The 20,642-nt window shown below is 43.0% G+C and overlaps 1 protein-coding gene and 1 pseudogene across 1 annotated transcript in view; one reads left to right on the forward strand and one right to left on the reverse strand.

The window, feature by feature from the left end:
* Nucleotides 1-9,698, forward strand: part of LOC143767925 (uncharacterized) — a 74,901-nt gene extending 65,203 nt beyond the window's left edge. The window contains exon 13 of the mRNA XM_077256444.1: nt 4,769-9,698. Within this exon, the coding sequence (XP_077112559.1) occupies nt 4,769-7,476 (2,708 nt within the window). The 3' untranslated portion in view covers nt 7,477-9,698. The remainder of the gene's footprint in view (nt 1-4,768) is intronic.
* A 2,412-nt stretch (nt 9,699-12,110) lies between these two features.
* On the reverse strand, nt 12,111-12,236 carry LOC143771332 (U1 spliceosomal RNA; annotated as a pseudogene).
* Nucleotides 12,237-20,642: the final 8,406 nt, after the last annotated feature.

A 20,642-nucleotide genomic window follows, 5' to 3' on the forward strand; every position in this document is an offset into this window, starting at 1 on the left:
AACTCTGGTTTAACAGAATAAAAATTCAAAATTTGAAAATTGCGAAATTTTCAAAATTTTCCCTAAATTTCACAAATAAACGCAAAAAATATCGACCTAAATTTACTACTTACATGAAGCCCACTATGTCATGAAAAAACATTCTTAGAATCGCTAGGATCCGTTGAAGCGTTCCTGAGTTATTACCTCATAAAGGGACAGTGGTCAGAATTGCAAAAAATGGCCAGGTCATTAAGGTCAAAATAGGCTGGGTCATGAAGGGGTTAAGATCTAAATTTAAAGTGAACCTGTCAGCAGGATTGTGCACAGTAACCTACACATAGTGTCAGGTCAGCGCCGTTATACTGGTTAAATTGATACCTGTTGATGAAATCCGTCTTGTGGTTGTTGTTTAATGTTTTTTTGCAGTTTTCAGTTAATGAGATTCTCATGCTCTTGGGCAGCGCTGTGGGCGGGGCTTTATGTGGTGCTCTGCTTTCATATTCATCTGTATTGGCTTATGGCAGGTCACTGATCCTTCAGTGACCTGCCCCCCATTTTTTCATAATGCATATAACAATGTTGGTATTATTGTTGATCATGCCTATAATATTGTGGCTATTGCGAGGCTTAGAATTTTTTTTTACATCCAACAAAATGACACCGATGGAGCAAGTCCAATTGCATCTTTCTCTTACTTATAGATGCTATTACACAGGCGCCGCCATTGCCGGTGACATTTTGGTGGATGTAATTTATTTTTTAAGCATCACAATAGCCACAATATTATAGGCATTATCAACAATAATATCAACGCTATTATATGCATTATGTAAAAATGGGCCAGGTCACTGAGGGATCAGTGACCTGTCATAAGCCAATACAGATGCATATGTAATCAGAGCACCACATAAAGACCCGCCCCCAGACCCACCTCAGAGCACAAGAATCTCATTAACTGAAAACTACAAATACAGATTAAACAATAACCACAAGACTGATTTCATCACCAGGTATCCATGTAATCAGTATAACGCCGCCGACCTGACAGTGTCTGTAGGTTACTGTGCACAATCCTGCTGAGAGGTTCACTTTAAGACACCTCAGCTCTGCACTATTATACACAGTTCTTTTTAAATGTGTAATATTTCTTCTTGATACTCATCTGACAGAAAATATTGGCTCTTACGATACTTTAGATTGTGAAGTCACCGAGCCCCATACTCTAATTACACCAGAGAGGTTTCATCACTAGCTACTCATTTATTACTGATGAAGACTGCTGAGGTTGGTCATTTCAGTAAATGTGTTATTGCCTATAGTCACAGTTTTTGATTACAGAAGTCAGTGTCAAAAATACTCTGATTTAAGCTCTTCCTGCAGCCAGTTTTGTGTTCCTAATCAGGCCCCATTTTTCATATCTGACGTATGTCACGTTATGTAGTCATAACTTTGGAGTTAATCACAAAGGATAATAGAAAACAAATGGATCTTACAAATTTTCCAACTTTTTACAATACCCTACATACGATTGTACTGTCTGGGCACATGACAGTGTTCAGAAGGGAAGGAGCGCCATGTAGCTATTTGAATGTAGATCTAGCTAGACTAGATTGCAGACACAATGTATTGGGTCACCTGGCAGCTCAAAAGATATCCACCATGGACATGCCTGGCACGATCTTCTCTGCTTTCCATATCCCAAGGATTGCCTTGCTCATTGCCCTTTAACACCCTTGCATGTATCTGGACTTACACTGGGACCCCTAGGCTTGGACTATGGTGTTACCTGCTATTCTGTGGTATTAGATGTCAAGAAGAATAGTCAGGTAGCTGGGTCAGAACCAGAAGGACAGAATCAGAAGACACAAAAGTAGTCAGTAAACGGGCCACGTTCACAACAGGAAGCAAATACACAAGCCACATGGTGAGCACAGAGGACTGAACCAGAGGAGAACAACGCTGTTTCTGGCAGATTCCTGTCATATGCTTTGAGCTTTAGTAGGGTGTGGTACTTTCCAAATGGCTGAAGTAGGGAGCAGATTACTCCACCTGGACAGAAGGAACAGATCCCAGAGGAGATTCGACACACCATATGCAGAAGCCCTAATTGGGGTTGATCGAATAGCTTCGGATAAGTGCTTATCCGAATAGCTATAGTGCTTCCCGAATAGCTACCTTGGTAACCTGGATACCTGTAGCGCTCCTGATAATAAGCTGTTTGGCGTCGCTGCTGCATGTGTCGTGGCTGTTTGACAGTCACAACACTTGCATAGATAGCCCAAAAATGGGCACGGGCTCTGCTTGTATGAGTTGTGACTGTCACACAGCAACACAACACTGGCAGCTGCAGCGATGAACAGATGATTATCGGGAGCGCTCCATGTAACAAGATTCCCGAGGCAACTATTCGGTAAGCGCTATAGCTATTAGGATAATGAGTTATGCAAAGCTATTCGATCAACCCTAACCCTAATATAACTAAATGACAGAAAACCAGAATAGTCGAAATCCCCATGAAGTGATTCCATTTTATAAATTAATTCACTGAGGGTTATCATCTATACACATGTGGTCAAAATTGTTGGTACCCCTCGTTTAATGACAGAAAAACACACAATGGTCACAGAAATAACTTGACTCTAAGGGTACTATCACACTCTGCAACTTTCCAACGATCACGACCAGTGATACGACCTGGCCGTGATCGTTGGAAAGTCGTTGTGTGGTCGCTGGAGAGCTGTCACACAGACCGCTTTCCAGCGATCAACGATGCCGAAGGCCCCGGGTAACCAGGGTAAACATCGGGTTACTAAGCGCAGGGCCGCGCTTAGTAACCCGATGTTTACCGTGGTTACCAGCGTAAAAGTAAAAAAAAAAAAAATCAGTACATACTCACATTCCGGTGTCCTTCAGGTCCCTTGCCGTCTGCTTCCCGCACTGACTGAGTGCCGCCGTAAAGTGAAAGCAGATCACAGCGGTGACGTCACCGCTGTGCTCTGTACTGCCTTATAGTCGTCAGTCAGTCAGTGCGGGAAGCAGACGGCAAGGGACCTGAAGGACACTGGAATGTGAGTATGTACTGTTTTTTTTTGTTTACTTTTACGCTGGTAACCAGGGTAAACATCGGGTTACTAAGCGCGGCCCTGCGCTTAGTAACCCGATGTTTACCCTGGTTACAAGCGAACGCATCGCTGGATCGCTGTCACACACAACGATCCAGCGATGACAGCGGGAGATCCAGCGACGAAATAAAGTTCCAAACGATCTGCTACGACGTACGATTCTCAGCAGGGTCCCTGATCGCTGCTGCGTGTCAGACACAGCGATATCGTATGGATATCGCTGGAACGTCACAGATCGTACCGTCGTAGCGATCAAAGTGCCACTGTGAGACAGTACCCTAACAATAGTAACAATAAATAAAAAAAGATTGTAGACGCCTGTGATGCTAATTAGTGGACAGTGACACACCTTGATTTAACATGTCCCTTTTGTCACATATTCAGGGGTATCATCATTTCTGTCCATGCCTATTTCATAAGTTTTATTTTTTTTTATTCTGTGGAAGCATGGTTAAAAAGCAATGTCTGATGATCATTTGTTCATTTTCATAGATTATTTATTATTACTTTTGTCAGATTCAAGTTATTTTTGTGACTGTTGTGGGATTTTCTGTCATTAAACGAGGGGTAACAACAATTTTGAACATGTGTGTAGTCTGTTTTTCCATTTACAAATGATGGACCTGAGTGAGGGCTTGTTTTTTGTGAGATGAGAATTGATATTATTTTCGCCTACATAACATTGATTAGTTTCTTTTTATTCAATATTTGGGAGGCAGAATGAACAAACAGTTGAACACCATGCACTACTGATTCATGTGATCCAGGAAACTAGTCTGATTGCCGTATGTGGAGTCGGGAAGGAATTTTTTTCCCCAATGTGGAGCTTACTCTTTGCCACATGGGTTTTTTTTTGCCTTCCTCTGGATCAACATGTTAGGGCATGTTAGGTTAGGCTATGGGTTGAACTTGATGGACTTAAAGTCTTCCTTCAACAACTATGTAACTATCTATTAATGTTGTCTATTAGACTGTGAACTGTCATTGTCTTGGTAAATAATTACAGTTTTTTTTACATAGCTTGCCATTTTTATGGACAGTTTAAAGGGAATTTGTCACCCCAAAAATGGCCTATAGACTAAGGCCACCGGCATCAGGGGCTTATCTACAGCATTCTGTAATGCTGTAGATGAGCCCCCGATGTAACCTGAAAGATGAGAAATAAAGGTTAGATTATACTCACCCAGGGGCGGTCCCGCTGCGGTCCGGTCCGATGGGCGTCGCGGTTCGGGTCCGGCGCCTCCCATCTTCATAGGATGACGTCCTCTTCTTGTCTTCCTGCCGCGGCTCCGGCGCAGGCGTACTTTGCCCTGTTGAGGGCAGAGCAAAGAACTACAGTGCGCGGGCGCCTCTGACCTTTCCCAGCGCCTGCGCACTGGAGTACTTTGCTCTGCCCTCAATAGGGCACCCAGACCGCGATGCTCATCGAACCGGACCGCAGTGGGACCGCCCCTGGGTGAGTATAATCTAACCTTTATTTCTCATCTTTCAGTTTACATCGAGAGCTTATCTACAGCATTACAGAATGCTGTAGAAAAGCCCCTGATGCCGGTGGCCTTAGTTTATAGGCCATTTTTGGGGTGACCGACTCCCTTTTAAGTAGAAATGTTCAAAAATATAAAATTCAATGATATTTTATTCAAAAATAATTGTTTTTTTCTTAGCAGATGACTGCACCCGGAGATCAGAGGGACAGCTGACATCTTCAATTTTTAAATCGGATGATCTTGAAATCCCACAGGATGCAACTGAATTGAATGCCATGACTTCAGATATACCATCATCCCTTCACAGCAAAGTTCTGTCATCTGATCTTTTGAAACAGGTCCTGTCTCCTGATTTATTACTGACTACAAAGGAAAATGAAAGTCACACAATAAGCATTAAAACACAATCTGCTCCTAAAGAAAAGAAGTCATTTTCACATTCAGAATATGGAAATACCATAAACCAAAGAACCCACACAGCTGTGGTTAAGCACCAGAGAACCCACACAGGGGAGAAGCCTTTTTCCTGTTCAGAATGTAGCAAATGTTTTAACGAGAAATCAGTTTTGGTTAAGCACCAGAGAACCCACACAGGGGAGAAGCCATTTTCCTGTTCAGAATGTGGGAAATGTTTTAAACAGAAATCGGCTTTGGTTAAGCACCACAGAACCCACACAGGGGAGAAGCCGTTTTCATGTTCAGAATGTAGCAAATGTTTTAACGAGAAATCAGTTTTGGTTAAGCACCAGAGAACCCACACAGGGGAGAAGCCTTTTTCCTGTTCAGCATGTGGGAAATGTTTTAACCAGAAACACAAGCTTGTTATACATCAAAGAACCCACACAGGTGAGAACGCTTTTTCTTGTTCAGAATGTGGGAAATGTTTTAACCAGAAATCATATTTGTATAAGCACCAGAGAATTCACACAGGGGAGAAGCCTTATTCATGTTCAGAATGTGGGAAATCTTTTAACGAGAAATCAGTTTTGGTTGAGCACCAGAGAACCCACACAGGGGAGAAGCCTTTTTCCTGTTCAGCATGTGGGAAATGTTTTATCGAGAAACAGAAGCTTGTTATACATCAAAGAACCCACACAGGTGAGAAGCCTTATTCATGTTCAGAATGTGAGAAATGTTTTAACCACAAATATAAACTAGTTACGCACCAGAGAACCCACACAGGGGAGAAGCCTTTTCCCTGTTCAGAATGTGGGAAATGTTTTAACGAGAAATCAGTTTTGGTTAAGCATCAGAGAACCCACACAGGGGAGAAGCCTTTTTCCTGTTCAGAATGTGGGAAATGTTTTAACCAGAAACACAAGCTTGTTATACATCAAAGAACTCACACAGGTGAGAACGCTTTCTCCTGTTCAGAATGTGGGAAATGTTTTAACCAGAAATCATATTTGCTTAAGCACCAGAGAATTCACACAGTTGAGAAGCCTTATTCGTGTTCAGAATGTGAGAAATGTTTTAACCACAAATATAAACTAGTTACACACCAGAGAACCCACACAGGGGAGAAGCCTTTTTCCTGTTCAGAATGTGGGAAGTGTTTTAAACATAAAACTATTTTGTTTAAGCACCAGAGAACTCACACAGGGGAAAATCCATTTTCCTGTTCAGAATGTGGGAAATGTTTTAACCAGAAATCGGCTTTGGTTACGCACCACAGAACCCACACAGGGGAGAAGCCGTTTTCATGTTCAGAATGTGGCAAATGTTTTAACGAGAAATCAGGTTTGGTTAAGCACCAGAGAACCCACACAGGGGAGAAGCCTTTTTCCTGTATAGCATGTGGGAAATGTTTTATCGAGAAACAGAAGCTTGTTATACATCAAAGAACCCACACAGGTGAGAACACTTTTTCCTGTTCAGAATGTGGGAAATGTTTTAACCAGAAATCATATTTGCTTAAGCACCAGAGAATTGACACAGGGGAGAAGCCTTATTCATGTTCAGAATGTGGGAAATGTTTTAACGAGAAATCATATTTGGTTGTGCACCATAGAACTCACACAGGGGAGAAGCCTTTTTCCTGTTCAGAATGTGGGAAATGTTTTAACCGAAAATCAGAGTTGGTTAAGCACCAGAGAATCCACACAGGGGAGAAGCCTTATTGCTGTTCAGAATGTGGGAAATGTTTTAACGAGAAATCAGATTTGGTTGTGCACCATAGAACGCACACAGGGGAGAAGCCTTTTTCCTGTTCAGAATGTGGGAAATGTTTTAACCACAAATATAAACTAGTTACACACCAGAGAACCCACACAGGGGAGAAGCCTTTATCCTGTTCAGAATGTGGGAAGTGTTTTAACCAGAAAACAAATTTGTTTAGGCACCAGAGAACTCACACAGGGGTGAAGTATTTTTCCTGCACAGAATGTGGGAAATATTTTAACCATAAATTTATTCTTGTTGCGCACCAGAGAACTCACACAGGGGAGAAACCTTTTTCCTGTTCAGCATGTGGGAAATGTTTTGTGAATAAATCAAATCTTCTTAGTCACCAGAGAACTCACACAGGGGAGAAGCCTTTTTCATGTTCAGAATGTGGGAAATGTTTTAACCACAAACGTAATCTTGTTGTGCACCAGAGAACTCACACAGGGGAGAAGCCTTTTTCCTGTTCAGCATGTGGGAAATGTTTTACACAGAAACCAAACTTTGTTAAGCACCAGAGAGCTCACACAGTGGAGAAACCTTTTTGCTGTTCAGAATGTGGGAAGTGTTTTAAGCATAAATCAGATTTTGTTATGCACCAGAGAACCCACACAGGGGAGAAGCCTTTTTCATGTTCAGAATGTGGGAAATGTTTTAAACAGATATCAGATTTTGTTAGTCACAAAAGAATTCATAGTCGGGAGAAGCCTCTTTCATGTTAGTAATGTGGAAAATATTTTGCACAGAAATTAACTCGTAATAAACATCAGAGCAGTCACACAGGGGAGAAGCCTTTTCCATGTTCAGAATGTTGGAAATGTTTTAACCAATAATTGCATTTTCTTAAAGTGGTTGTCCACTATTAAGGCAATCCCTTGTCATTCCTCATGTTTGGCTTTAACCCCTTTCCCACCTTGGACGTATCCATATGTCCCTGTAACCTGGGTCATATTGACATCTCGACAATTTTGCTCTCACACGGCCTGTGCAAACACGATCACCGCTGGGATTCACCTGATTCTGACTGCTGACACCCGACACTCAGTGCCAGGAGTGGTCCCACACCGGTCCTGCGGTACTTTAATCCCCTAAGTGATGTGATCGAGCTCACAGCAGACCGCCTCTTTGCCTTTGGTTCGGAGACCCTGCAACATCTTTGTGGGGTCCTGATCGTTGCCATGGTGACCCAATGTTGTGACGATGACCTGAGCTAGCAAAGTTGCTTTATCATAATCGGCAACTTTGTGTGTCAGAGCAGCGGTGACAGTTTGCATAGCATAGGGATGCTCCTGTATCCCCATGCTATACAAGTGATCAGCCTGGAAAAAATGAAAGTCCCATAGTGGGACGAAGTAAAAAAAAAGTTAAAGAAAGTAAAAAAAAAAAAAAAAAAAGAAGTTTAGAAAAAAATGTAAAAATATAAAAAAAATCAAAAATAAAAAGTAAAAATATATTGTACCCATAAATATTTGAATAAAAAAAATATAAGCAATAAAAGTACACATTTGGTATCGTCGCATCCAGAACAAACACACCTATGAAACTGTCCCACTATTTAACCCCTTTAGTGAAACCATAAAAATTAAATAAAAAACAAGACAAAAAACAATGCTTTGTCATCATACCATTGAACAGAAAGTGGAATAAAAAGCGATCAAAAAAATAAATATAAATAAACATGGTACCGCTGAAACGTCATCTTGCCTGCAAAAAAGGAGCCATCATACAGATCCATCAGTGGAAAAATAAAAAGGTTATAGCTCTCAGAATAAAGGAATGCAAAAATAATAATTTTTTCAACAGGAAAGATATATATCTTGGTACCGTGTTAGCCAGTAGATAGAATAATATTTAGAATTGAGAGTCCTCAGTGGTTGATACCTTTTAATGGCTAACTGAAAAGATGGAAACAAATTGCAAGCTTTTTTTCTATAAATTGTTTTGTGTGAAAGTGCCAAAACATTAAAAAGATAAAACTGTGATATCGCTGTAATCAAACTGTCTTATCAATTTTACCACATGCGGAGGGACATAACAACAAAATAAGAATCCTGAATTGCTGATTTTTGTTCATTCTTCCTCCCAAAAATCATAATAATAAAAACGTCAACTCGTCTCGCAAAAAACATGCCCTCACATGATATGGTGATGCGCAATAAAAAGCATTTTTTAAGTGTGTGACAGCAGCCAAACAAAAAAACAATATAAATCTGGTATCACTGAACCAAAGAGTAAAGTTGCCTAATCGCTTATACTGCATGAGGAATGATGTAGAATGTAAGTCCGCAAGGACAGGGTCCTCTCCCCTCTGCACCAGTCTGTCATTGTAAATTTGTTTACTGTAAATGTTATCTGTAACCCCTTTTCTCATGTACAGCACCATGGAATTAATGGCGCTATATAAATAAATAATAATAATGTAAAAAATAAATAAAACCAATTCTTCACCTGCTGTTTTGTTTGTTCTGTCTCACCAAAGATCGCAGTAAGGCTTGGCTCACATTTATTCTGCGCTGAGCGCTTACACCAATGTAAATCTCTGACGTATGTGATTCAGACTGAATCCCAGCAGAATATTCCCTATAGTGAGTTAGATGGAGACACTGTGGATGCCATAGGACCTGTGAACCGATGGTGTCCATCTTTTTAGGACTGCATAAAAGTTCTGTCGGCCACAGTTTTGTGCATTTCTGAATAGAAGGACAAAGCTGAACAGAGGCCAGACGAAAGTTCAGAATAACTCTGCTGCCTCATTAAAGTGAATGGATCCCGGGGGTTTCATCTGAATCTCGTCCCTTGGAGATTTAGATGGAAGCCCCAGAGTAAGTGCTCAGCGTAGAGCGCTTTATAAATGTAATCCCAAACATTATGTAAAATGTTCCCAATAAAAGCTTCAAATCAATCCACAAAAAAGCAAGTTCCCACTCAGGTCTGTCATCTGTTAACGGAAATATAGGGGGCTTCCACATTACTGGAAGCACAAAGGCTCTGGAAAAGTGAAATGGCTCCATAACTTTCCAAAGAAATTCAACAAGTTCTGCACTCTCAAATACAAATGCCTCCCCTCTCCCTTCTGAACCCCACAGTGTAACTAAACCACATATAATGTCCACATTTGGCATTTCTAAAGCAACAAGAGCCCGCCTAACTAATGGGTGTGTGTCTCCAGAAGCACGAGCTGGGCATAACGTACTGGTGCCTGCAACATACTGATTATAGCAGCATACTGGTCACTACAACGTACTGGTCACTACAACGACAGTTTGCAACTTTGACTAGGCAACATTCATTGCTGCTTGTTTCTGGAAAACACCCATGGAGTCAAAATCTCTGTATATGGAGTCCGCAAGCTATTATAGCACAATCTGCGCTCCAGGAGGCAAATAGCGCTCTGTCCCTTCCAAGTCTCTAGTATGGCCAAGCACTACTGTACAGCCACATATGGGGTATTGCCACATTCAATAGAACTTGTTGGACAAATTAAGGTGCCCTTTTTACCCACTTGTGTGAAAATGTAAAATCTGAGACTAAAACAAAATTTTGGTGTTAAAAATGTAGTTGTTTTTTCTTCACTGCCCAATGATATAAAAGTATGTGACACACCCGTGGTGTCAACATGATCACTACATAGTTACATATAGTTATTAAGGTTGAAGGAAGACTGTAAGTCCATCTAGTTCAACCCATAGCCTAACCTAACATGCCCTAACATGTTGATCCAGGGGAAGGCAAAAAAACCCCATGTGGCAAAGAGTAACTCCACCATGGGGAAAAAAATTCCTTCCCGACTCCACATACGGCAATCAGACTAGTTCCCTGGATCAACGCCTTATCAAGGAATCTAGTGTATATACCCTGTAACATTATACTTTTCCAGAAAGGTATCCAGTCCCCTCTTAAATTTAATGAATGAATCCCTCATTACAACATCATACGGCAGAGAGTTCCATAGTCTCACTGCTCTTACAGTAAAGAATCCGCGTCTGTTATTATGCTTAAACCTTCTTTCCTCCAGACGTAAAGGATGCCCCCTTGTCCCTGTCTCAGGTCTATGATTAAAAAGATCACCAGAAAGGTCTTTGTACTGTCCCCTCATATATTTATACATTAAAATAAGATCACCCCTTAGTCTTCGTTTTTCCAAACTAAATAGCCCCAAGTGTAATAACCTATCTTGGTATTGCAGACCCCCCAGTCCTCTAATAACCTTGGTCGCTCTTCTCTGCACCCGCTCCAGTTCAGCTATGTCTTTCTTATACACCGGAGACCAGAACTGTGCACAGTATTCTAAGTGTGGTCGAACTAGTGACTTGTATAGAGGTAAAATTATGTTCTCCTCATGAGCATCTATGCCTCTTTTAATGCATCCCATTATTTTATTTGCCTTTGTAGCAGCTGCCTGACACTGGCCACTGAATATGAGTTTGTCATCCACCCATACACCCAGGTCTTTTTCATTGACGGTTTTGCCCAGAGTTTTAGAATTAAGCACATAGTTATACATCTTATTACTTCTACCCAAGTGCATGACCTTACATTTATCCCCATTAAAGCTCATTTGCCATTTATCAGCCCAAGCTTCTAGTTTACATAAATCATCCTGTAATATAAAATTGTCCTCCCCTGTATTGATTACCCTGCAGAGTTTAGTGTCATCTGCAAATATTGAAATTCTACTCTGAATGCCCCCTACAAGGTCATTAATAAATATGTTAAAAAGAAGAGGGCCCAATACTGACCCCTGTGGTACCCCACTGCTAACCGTGACCCAGTCCGAGTGTGCTCCATTAATAACCACCCTTTGTTTCCTATCCCTGAGCCAGCTCTCAACCCACTTACACATATTTTCCCCTATCCCCATTACTCTCATTTTATGTAACAACCTTTTGTGTGGCACCATATCAAAAGCTTTGGAAAAGTCCATATATACTACGTCCACTGGGTTCCCTTGGTCCAGTCCGGAACTTGCCTCTTCATAGAAGCTGATCAAATTAGTCTGACATGAACGGTCCCTAGTAAACCCGTGCTGATACTGGGTCATAAGGTTATTCCTCTTCAGATACTCCAGCATAGCATCCCTTAGAATGCCCTCCAGGATTTTACCCACAGTAGAGGTTAAGCTTACTGGCCTATAATTACCGAGTTCAGTTTTTGCCCCTTTTTTGAATATTGGCACCACATTTGCTATACGCCAGTCCTGTGGTACAGACCCTGTTATTATGGAGTCTTTAAAGATTAAAAATAATGGTCTATCAATGACTGTACTTAGTTCCTGCAGTACTCGGGGGTGTATCCCATCCGGGCCCGGAGATTTGTCAATTTTAGTTATTTTTAGACGCCGCTGTACTTCCTGCTGGGTTAAGCAGGTGGCATTTGCATTTGGGGAAATCGCAGGGGTCAGCACACCCGGAGTGCAATGGATGAGCCTCACCCTGGGAGAACCACCTTAGTGATCATGGTATCTCCCCTGCCAGGTAAGTATAACTACACCCCTAGATGAATTCATTTAGAGGTGTTTTTTTATAAAATGGAGTCATTTATTGGGGGTTCTGGCAACTCAGGGGCTCTCCGAGAGGGTTAAGGCACCCGCAAACCATAACAGTAAAATCTGCACTGTAGTATGCGGTCCTTCACTAATGAGCTTTGCACTGTGCCTCAAAAATATTTCTCAATTTACATGTAGGTTATTGACGCACTCAGGAAAAAATGGACCTCAGTTTGTTTGAAAAAAATTCCTATTAGCCCTTAGAAAAATTTGGAATTTGGGGCTAAAACAAAAAAAATGTAATTAAAAATTTAATTACTCGTTTCTTCACCGCTCAATGGTATAAAATTCTGTGAGGCACACGTGGTGTCAATATGATTACTGCACGCCTAGATGAATTCATTAAGTGTAGTTTGTAATATGATGGGGGGAGTTCTGTCCTGGCACCTCAATAGTTCTGCCAATGTGACATGGCACTCTCAAACCATTCAGCAAAATCCGAACTCCCATATGGCACCTCTTCCCTTCTGAGCTGTGCACTGTGCCTCAAAAGTAGTATTCTCCCACATTTGGGGTATCCGCATAACCAGGAGAAATTGCACAACAAATTGTATGGTGCAATTTCTCCTGTTTCCCTTATGAAAATGCAAAATTTGAGGCTAAAATAATATTTTTGTGAGGAAAATGTGATTTTTTACGGCTCAATGTTATACACTTCTGTGAAGCCCTCGAGAGTTCAATGTGCTCACCACACATCTAGATCCATTCCCTGAGGGGTCTAGTTTCCAAAATGGCATCTCTTGAGGGGGATTTTCACTGTTTAGGCATATCAAGGGCTCTTCAAACGTGACATGGAATCTGCCAATTCTTCCAGCAAATTTTGCATTCAATTAGTCAAATGGCGCTCCTTCCCTACCAAGCTCTGCGGTGCACCCAAACAGTGGTTTTCCTCCACATATGCGGTATTGTCATGCTCAGTATAAATTGCACAATAAATTTTGGGGTCCATTTTCTTCTTGTAAACCTTGGGTCTAAAGTATTTTTTTTGTGGAAAAAAATGTTAAATGTTCATTTTTTTTTTGTTCATTTTTTTTCCACCTTTAAAAAATTCCTATGAAGGACCTGAAGAATCTGAAGGGTTAATAAACTTTTTGAATGTGGTTTTGAGCAGCTTGAAGGGTGCAGTTTTTAGAATGGTGTGACTTTTGGGTATTTTCTGATGTATAGGCAGCTCAGTCACTTCAAATGTTAGGTGAACCCTAAAAAAATTGTTTTGTAAATTAAAAAAAAAATTTTTTGGGAAAAAGGAGAAATCGCTGGTCAACTTTTAATCTTTATAACGTCCTAGCAAAAAAAATGTTTCAGAAAATTGTGTAAAGTAGACATGTGGGAAACGTTATGTATTAACTATTTTATGTGACATATCTCTCTAATTTTAGGGCATAAAAATTCAAACTTTGAAAATTGTAAAAAATGTTAAACACAAGCTATATAATAAAGTTTTCACTACTATGAATTACAATATGTCACGGAAAAAGTCTTTTTGCCTTATACTATTTGTATATTGTTTTGGAAAATTCAATAAAAATTCTGTTTAAAAATAAAACCTGAAAGTCTCCACTTCAATTGTACCTCAGGCTAGTTTCACATTTGCGTTTAAATCCGCAGCGTTTAAAACGCATCCGCAAGTGGTGGAAAAAACGCATATGAATGCGTACAAACGCGGCGTTTTTTTTGACACATGCGTTGACGCATGCGGTTAAAAAAACGTTGCGTTTGCACGCGTTTACATGCGTTTTTTCCTGCGTTTGCGTTTTTGGTGCGCATGATGAGAAATTTCACAAGAGAAAAATCTAGATAACCAGACACCGCCAATGGGACTACAGAGGGCGTGTATTATGGGATCTATATATATATATATATATATATATATATATATAGACACTAGGGCTACTGAAATTTTAACAGTTTGCTACTGTATCCTGTGTCATGATGGATTTTCGCATGGAGAGCTTTTATTTCAACCTGGATTTCAGCTTCAAACTGTTTCTTGCCTGTGCTTTTGCTTGGGAGCAAGACAGAAATCGCGAAAGATGGAGAAGGAGACAACGTAGGCGTTTTTGGAGGCACACCATTATCGAACTACGTGAGAGCCGTGGAGCCTACCACACGCTCTATGCCGAGCTTAATGCCAACCCGGAGAAATTCCAGGAATACACACGAATGTCGCAAGACTCGTTCCGGGATTTGCTTTCTCGTGTCCAAGGACCCATACGGCGACAGGACACCCAGCTCCGTAGAGCGATTCCACCCGAGGAACGTCTGCGGGTTACATTAAGGTACGTTCAAAATCTAAACCAATGACAGTCCAAATTTAGTGTTTTCAGACATGTATTTTTGGGGTATTTTCCTTTCTTTAGCGTAACCACACCATAAAAAGAATAGATTGTAATGTTTTGTGTTTGCTTTTCTTCCAGATTTCTGGCCACGGAGAGAGTTTATCATCCCTCCACTTCCAATACCGGCTTGGAATATCCACCCTGTCCGGAATAGTTGCGGACACCTGCCGGGCTTTGTGGAATGTACTCCGGGATGAGTTTATACCCCTACCCACCTTGGACATCTGGCTAGAAATTGCGGAGAAATTCTGGAGTGTGTGTGATTTCCCCAACTGTTTAGGAGCGGTGGATGGAAAGCACATTCGCATTATCAAACCAGCCAGAACAGGATCGGAGTACTTCAATTACAAAAAATATTTTTCTGTTGTGCTCATGGCAATTGCTGATGCGAACTGTCGCTTCATCGCCGTGGACATTGGTGCTTTTGGACGTGGCAACGATTCCCAAACTTTAAAGAACTCGGATATGGGCCGCCGTGTGTATGGCAACAATTTCAATTTTCCCCCGCCACAACCTCTCCCCAACACTCAAGGACCACCAATGCCATTTGTTATGGTTGGGGATGAGGCCTTTCAGATGTGTGAAAACCTACTGAAGCCCTATTCCAGTCGGGACTTGAACCACACTAGAAGGATCTTTAACTGCAGACTGACCAGGGCCCGAAGAACAGTAGAGTGTACCTTTGGCATTCTGGTCGCTAAATGGCGCATTCTTGCATCAGCCATAAATCTAAAAGTGGAAACAGTCGTCGAGGTGGTCAAAGCCTGTGTGGTTCTGCACAATTGTATAATGGTTAAGGAGCAACCCAACATTGAACTGGATGAACCAGTTGCACACCCACTGCCCGATTTCCAGCATCACCCGCTGCGGTCAACTGCAGCAGTTGGTCACATGCGGGACCAATTTGCTGCCTTTTTTGATTCAGATATTGGACGTTTGTCATGGCAGGACAATGTTGTGTAAATGTCCAGTTGTAATTCGATCTGTACCAGTTATTTTCTACAATGATAATATTTCTCATTAATAAACTTTATAATATTTCTCATTAATAAACTTTAGTTTTGGTTGTGTTGACCGTGTCTCCTATCTTTTTCCTCTCCAAACCAAGCCTGTACTAAACTTGCAATATTTGATCTGTATTTAATATCATTTTTTGTAATCCCAAACCAGGAGTGGGTGATAAAGGCAGAGGTGCTAGTTATTATGTTAATATCATAATGTAACTCTAATTGTTCCACTCCTTGTTTTGGCTTACAAATACTGATATAAAACACTGGCCACATACTTCTAGTGTTATGGCAGCCATGTTGCTTTATTGGTAAGTTTGTTGACGTCCTTGCGTCCTGATTCTGTTCTGCTGCATCCATTGGACACAAACTGAAGAGACAATGACTGTCACACTATCTATACTCATCAAGTCAGGTGTCAGAAATAATGAATTCATCATGCACATATTACAGCCTCATGAATTCACTATTTCTGACACCTGTGCAGGTGAGCATAGATATGTAGTGACCACCATTGTCCCCTCAATTTGTGTGGAATAGATTATGCATAAAGAAGAGAAAGTGGTGGTTATACAAGGCAGTTCTCTACTCACCAGGTCAGGTGTCCCAACTAATGAGTTTTTTGACACCTGACCTGTTCAGTAGAAGTCTGCGCTGTATTTCCACCATTTTCTCTTCAGACTGCCACACTAGGCACAGACAAAAAGAGATTATGGAGATACATGTAATATTTTTTGGCCCACCTCATACCTGTATACTAAAGACACACAAAGCTGCATTTTTTTATTTTTAAACTACTGGAGATATGATGTGGCCCAAAAAGTAGGTGTGTGTTGCCGTCGGCGGAAGACACAATAAACCAAACATAATTGTGGCAAATCAAACTTTTTTTATTTTGTAACAACCAAAAAATTGATTTACTGCGCCGGCTTGGGGTAGAGTGATGTAAACGGGGGGATGTGAAGCACTGAGGCCTGGCTAACCGTGGACGACGCAGAGGTGGCAGGAGAAGGGGCAGTGAAACTAGAAGGGTCTGGTAGTTCGGGGATAGGGCTTGACACATGAGAGGCTTGAGACGCACTGGAAGGGTGAGAGAAACCTGACATTTACAGACACATTGGGAGGTGAAGGGGGAGGAATGCTAAGAGTCCGCTGGTTTTTTTTTGTTTTTTTTCTGTGACTGCTGGGTTCTGGTAAGCCTTGATGGGCTCATATGTCGTGGCATGGTCCTGGTGGGTGACCTGTCAGGGTCCGGCTGCACTGTGTCCATAGTGCTCGTAGAGCATGCAGCCATGCCAGAGTCCATAGTGCTCGTAGAGCGTGCAGCCATGCCAGAGTCCATAGTGCTCATAGAGCGTGCAGCCATGCCAGAGTCCATAGTGCTCGTAGAGCGTGCAGCCATACCAGAGTCCATAGTGCTCGTAGAGCGTGCAGCCATACCAGAGTCCATAGTGCTCGTAGAGCGTGCAGCCATGCCAGAGTCCATAGTGCTCGTAGAGCATGCAGCCATACCAGAGTCCATAGCGCTTGTAGAGCGGAAGGCCATGCCTGGGTCCTGCTGCATCGTGGTGTCAGTGGAGGAGGTCCAAGCAGGAACAGCGGATGTCATGGTGGTGGCGGTCTGTTCTGCTTGGCTGTCCACTGTGGTCCGTCTGCTCTGCTTGGCTGTCTGCTGAGAAGTGACCTGCAACTGTCCACACCCTCCCTTTATCACCTTGATGGTGGGGGGTGGCTTATCATTGTCTAGACATGTTTTTCTCAATTGAAATGCATGCGTTCAAGAACGCAACCAAACGAATGTGCTTGTAAACGCATGCGTTCATATAGACAGCAATGTGTTTTTTTGTCGCAATACTTGCGCAATCGACCGCATGCGTTTCCAGGCGGCATATAGACGCCTCTAGAAATTACTACATGTTTTATCTCCGCGCCAAGCCGCAAACGACGAGACGACGCATGCGTCGTCAAACGCGGCAAAACGCGAACAAACAAAAACGCATGCGTCGATAATGTTAAATATAGGAATACACAACGCATGCGGATATATGCGGTACAAACGCTGCGGACACAACCGCAAATGTGAAACCAGCCTTAATAAGTCTCTTCTGGTTGATGACCACAGATCGGGGTATTTGGCAATTATGTCTCAGATTCCAGGTGGGAATGGGAGACCGTTTTCCTTGATGCCCCAGGAGGTTCAGGTAAAATATTTTTAATTAATTTGCTGCTCGCAGAAATTCCCTCAATCAATAAAAATGCTCCGGCCCCTGCATCGTCTGGGGTTGTGGCCGCTCTCTTAGATGGAGGCGCACGGCTCAGTCAGCACTAGGATTACCCCTGAATCTAGCGCTCTTGGAATCTCCCGTCTGTAATATCACTAAGGCTACTTTCACACTAGCGTTTTTTTGCATACGTCGCAATGCGTCGTTTTAGCGAAAAAACGCATCCTGCAAAGTCGTCTGCAGGATGCGTTTTTTCCCCATAGACTAACATTAGCGATGCATTGCGATGTATTGACACATGTCGCAACCGTCGTGCGACGGTTGCGTCGTGTTGTGGTGGACCGCCGGCAGCAAAAAACGCTACATGTAACTTTTTTGTGCCGACGGTCCGCCATTTCCAACCGCGCATGCGCGGCCGGAACTCCGCCCCCACCTCCCCGCACCTCACAATGGGGCAGCGGATGCGTGGAAAAACAGCATCCCTGCCCCCGTTGTGCGGCGCTTGCACAGTATGCGTCGGCCCGACACAGTGCGACGGCCCCGTACCGGCGCTAGTGTGAAAGTAGCCTATGATCTATGAAAGATCTGGGGGGATCCAATCACTTAATGGGGGGAATTGTTGTCTACTTTTAGCAACGTTACCTGTTCATAAAGGAGCAGCACCAGCAGACGAGCTGAATACTCATCAGCACAGCAGAGTCCTGCATACACTGAGGCCCCTGATCATGTGACCCCTGACTCCTCCCCTCCTGTGACCTCATCACAGGTCCTGTGCGCACAGAGCAGCCATATATGTGGAGTGCGGCTCTGCAGGTGGAGGTAGGTGCTGGAGATTCCCCATTACTTTGGAGGGGGGGGACATTAACCCCTTCAGCACTGAGACTCTTTTGGGGTCTCTGTGTGGTGTGAGCAGTGATGTGGAGCTTACTCTTTGCCACATGTTTGTTTTTTTTTTTTGCCTTCCCCTGGATCACCATGTTAGGGCCTGTTAGGTTAGGCTATGGGTTGAACTGGATGGACTTAAAGTCTTCCTTCAACCTTAATAACTATGTTACATAGGCGTAGCTAGGGTTTTGGTTCAGGAAGGGCGAAGCTTCGGAGTGGCCCCTAACCAGGTAACCTTGATTACAACTAGGTGACGCACCCTAAGGCCGGGATCACACACATGTGAGATACGGCCGAGTCTCGCACAGTAATCCCCGGCCCTGCCGTCTGCACTCCGGAGCGGCTCCATGTATTGCTATGCGGCCGCACGCTCCGCTCCGGAGTACAGGCGGCAGGGCCGGGGATTACTATGCGAGACTCGGCCATATCTCGCGTGTGTGTGTGTGATCCCGGCCTAATACTGGAGGAGAACCTCAGCAGATGAGCGCGCTGTTACTGAAGATAATCTCTATATAACGACCAACATGGATATTACCGCCATATGGTCAGTGGTAGATATCAGCCCTACAGAACATATAAGAGATCACAGCACAGTTACAGATAATGACTTACCGCTGACGTTCTTTTTGATGGAATCGTTCACTTTTCCCGTCTTTTCCATCTGGCCCAGACCGACATGACAACTTCTTCCAGCCAGGACTCGCCTGCAGAGAATACAACAAAGACATCTTTCACTTCTCATATTCCAGCCCCATCACCATCTATTCCCAACCTGCACAAACTCCTCATCCTGCTGATACCCCAATACTGAGCCGCTGCTGCCGTATGTGTCCCTATTACTGCCCCTGATACCCAATACTGAGCTGCTGCTGCCGTATGTGTCCCTATTACTGCACCTGATACCCCAATACTGAGCCGCTGCTGCCATATGTGTCCCTATTACTGCATCTGATACCCCAATACTGAGCCGCTGCAGCCGTATGTGTCCCTATTACTGCCCCTGATACCCCAATACTGAGCCGCTGCTGCCGTATGTGTCCCTATTACTGCCCCGATATCCCAATACTGAGCCGCTGCTGCCGTATGTGTCCCTATTACTGCACCTGATACCCCAATACTGAGCCGCTGCTGCCGTATGTGTCCCTATTACTGCACCTGCTGTGTGGTTCTCTGTGCCTTTTAAATTCTAAAGCACCCCTCTAGAATATAGTAACGCCAGGTGCAAGTGCCCTAGAAAACAGCACCCACATTTTTCCCCCTAGAAAGTAATAATTCCCCCTGTGTGTCCCTTTGACAGTCACAGTAACCTGAGTTCCCCTATAACAATAAGTGCCCACTTTACACTTTATAATGTCCTGGAACCCCCCCCCCCCCCCCTGTACAGCTCCCCTATGCACAGTATAATGCCCCCTCACAGTATATATACTGACCCCTTAGTATCCCCCAAATGGTTTGATAGCTCCAACCGTGTATCTCCACACTGTATGATGGCCCCCTAGATAGCCTCCACATAGTATAATGCACCAGACAATCCTCAATATAGTATAATGCACTCCCAGTAGGCAGACTCTATATAGTATAATACACTCCCCATAAGCAGACTCTATAGTATAATGCAGTCCTTAAAGGGAACCTGTCACCAGTTTTGACCTATATAAGTTACGGCCATCACCTTTCAGGGCTGACAGCATTCTATAATACTGTATATCTGCCCTCAACCCGACCTGTAAGAGAAGAAAAAGACCTTTTATTATAATCACCTGTAGGGTAGCCCAGTCTGAGGGATGTCGCAGGTCATAGAGCCCCGGCATCTGCGCACTGCAGTACTTTGCTCTGCCCTCAATAGGGCAGATAAGTACGCCTGCGCAGGAGCGCAATGTCGGGGAGCCT

Source organism: Ranitomeya variabilis, chromosome 4 (assembly GCF_051348905.1).
Source record: "Ranitomeya variabilis isolate aRanVar5 chromosome 4, aRanVar5.hap1, whole genome shotgun sequence".
Taxonomy (NCBI): domain Eukaryota; kingdom Metazoa; phylum Chordata; class Amphibia; order Anura; family Dendrobatidae; genus Ranitomeya; species Ranitomeya variabilis.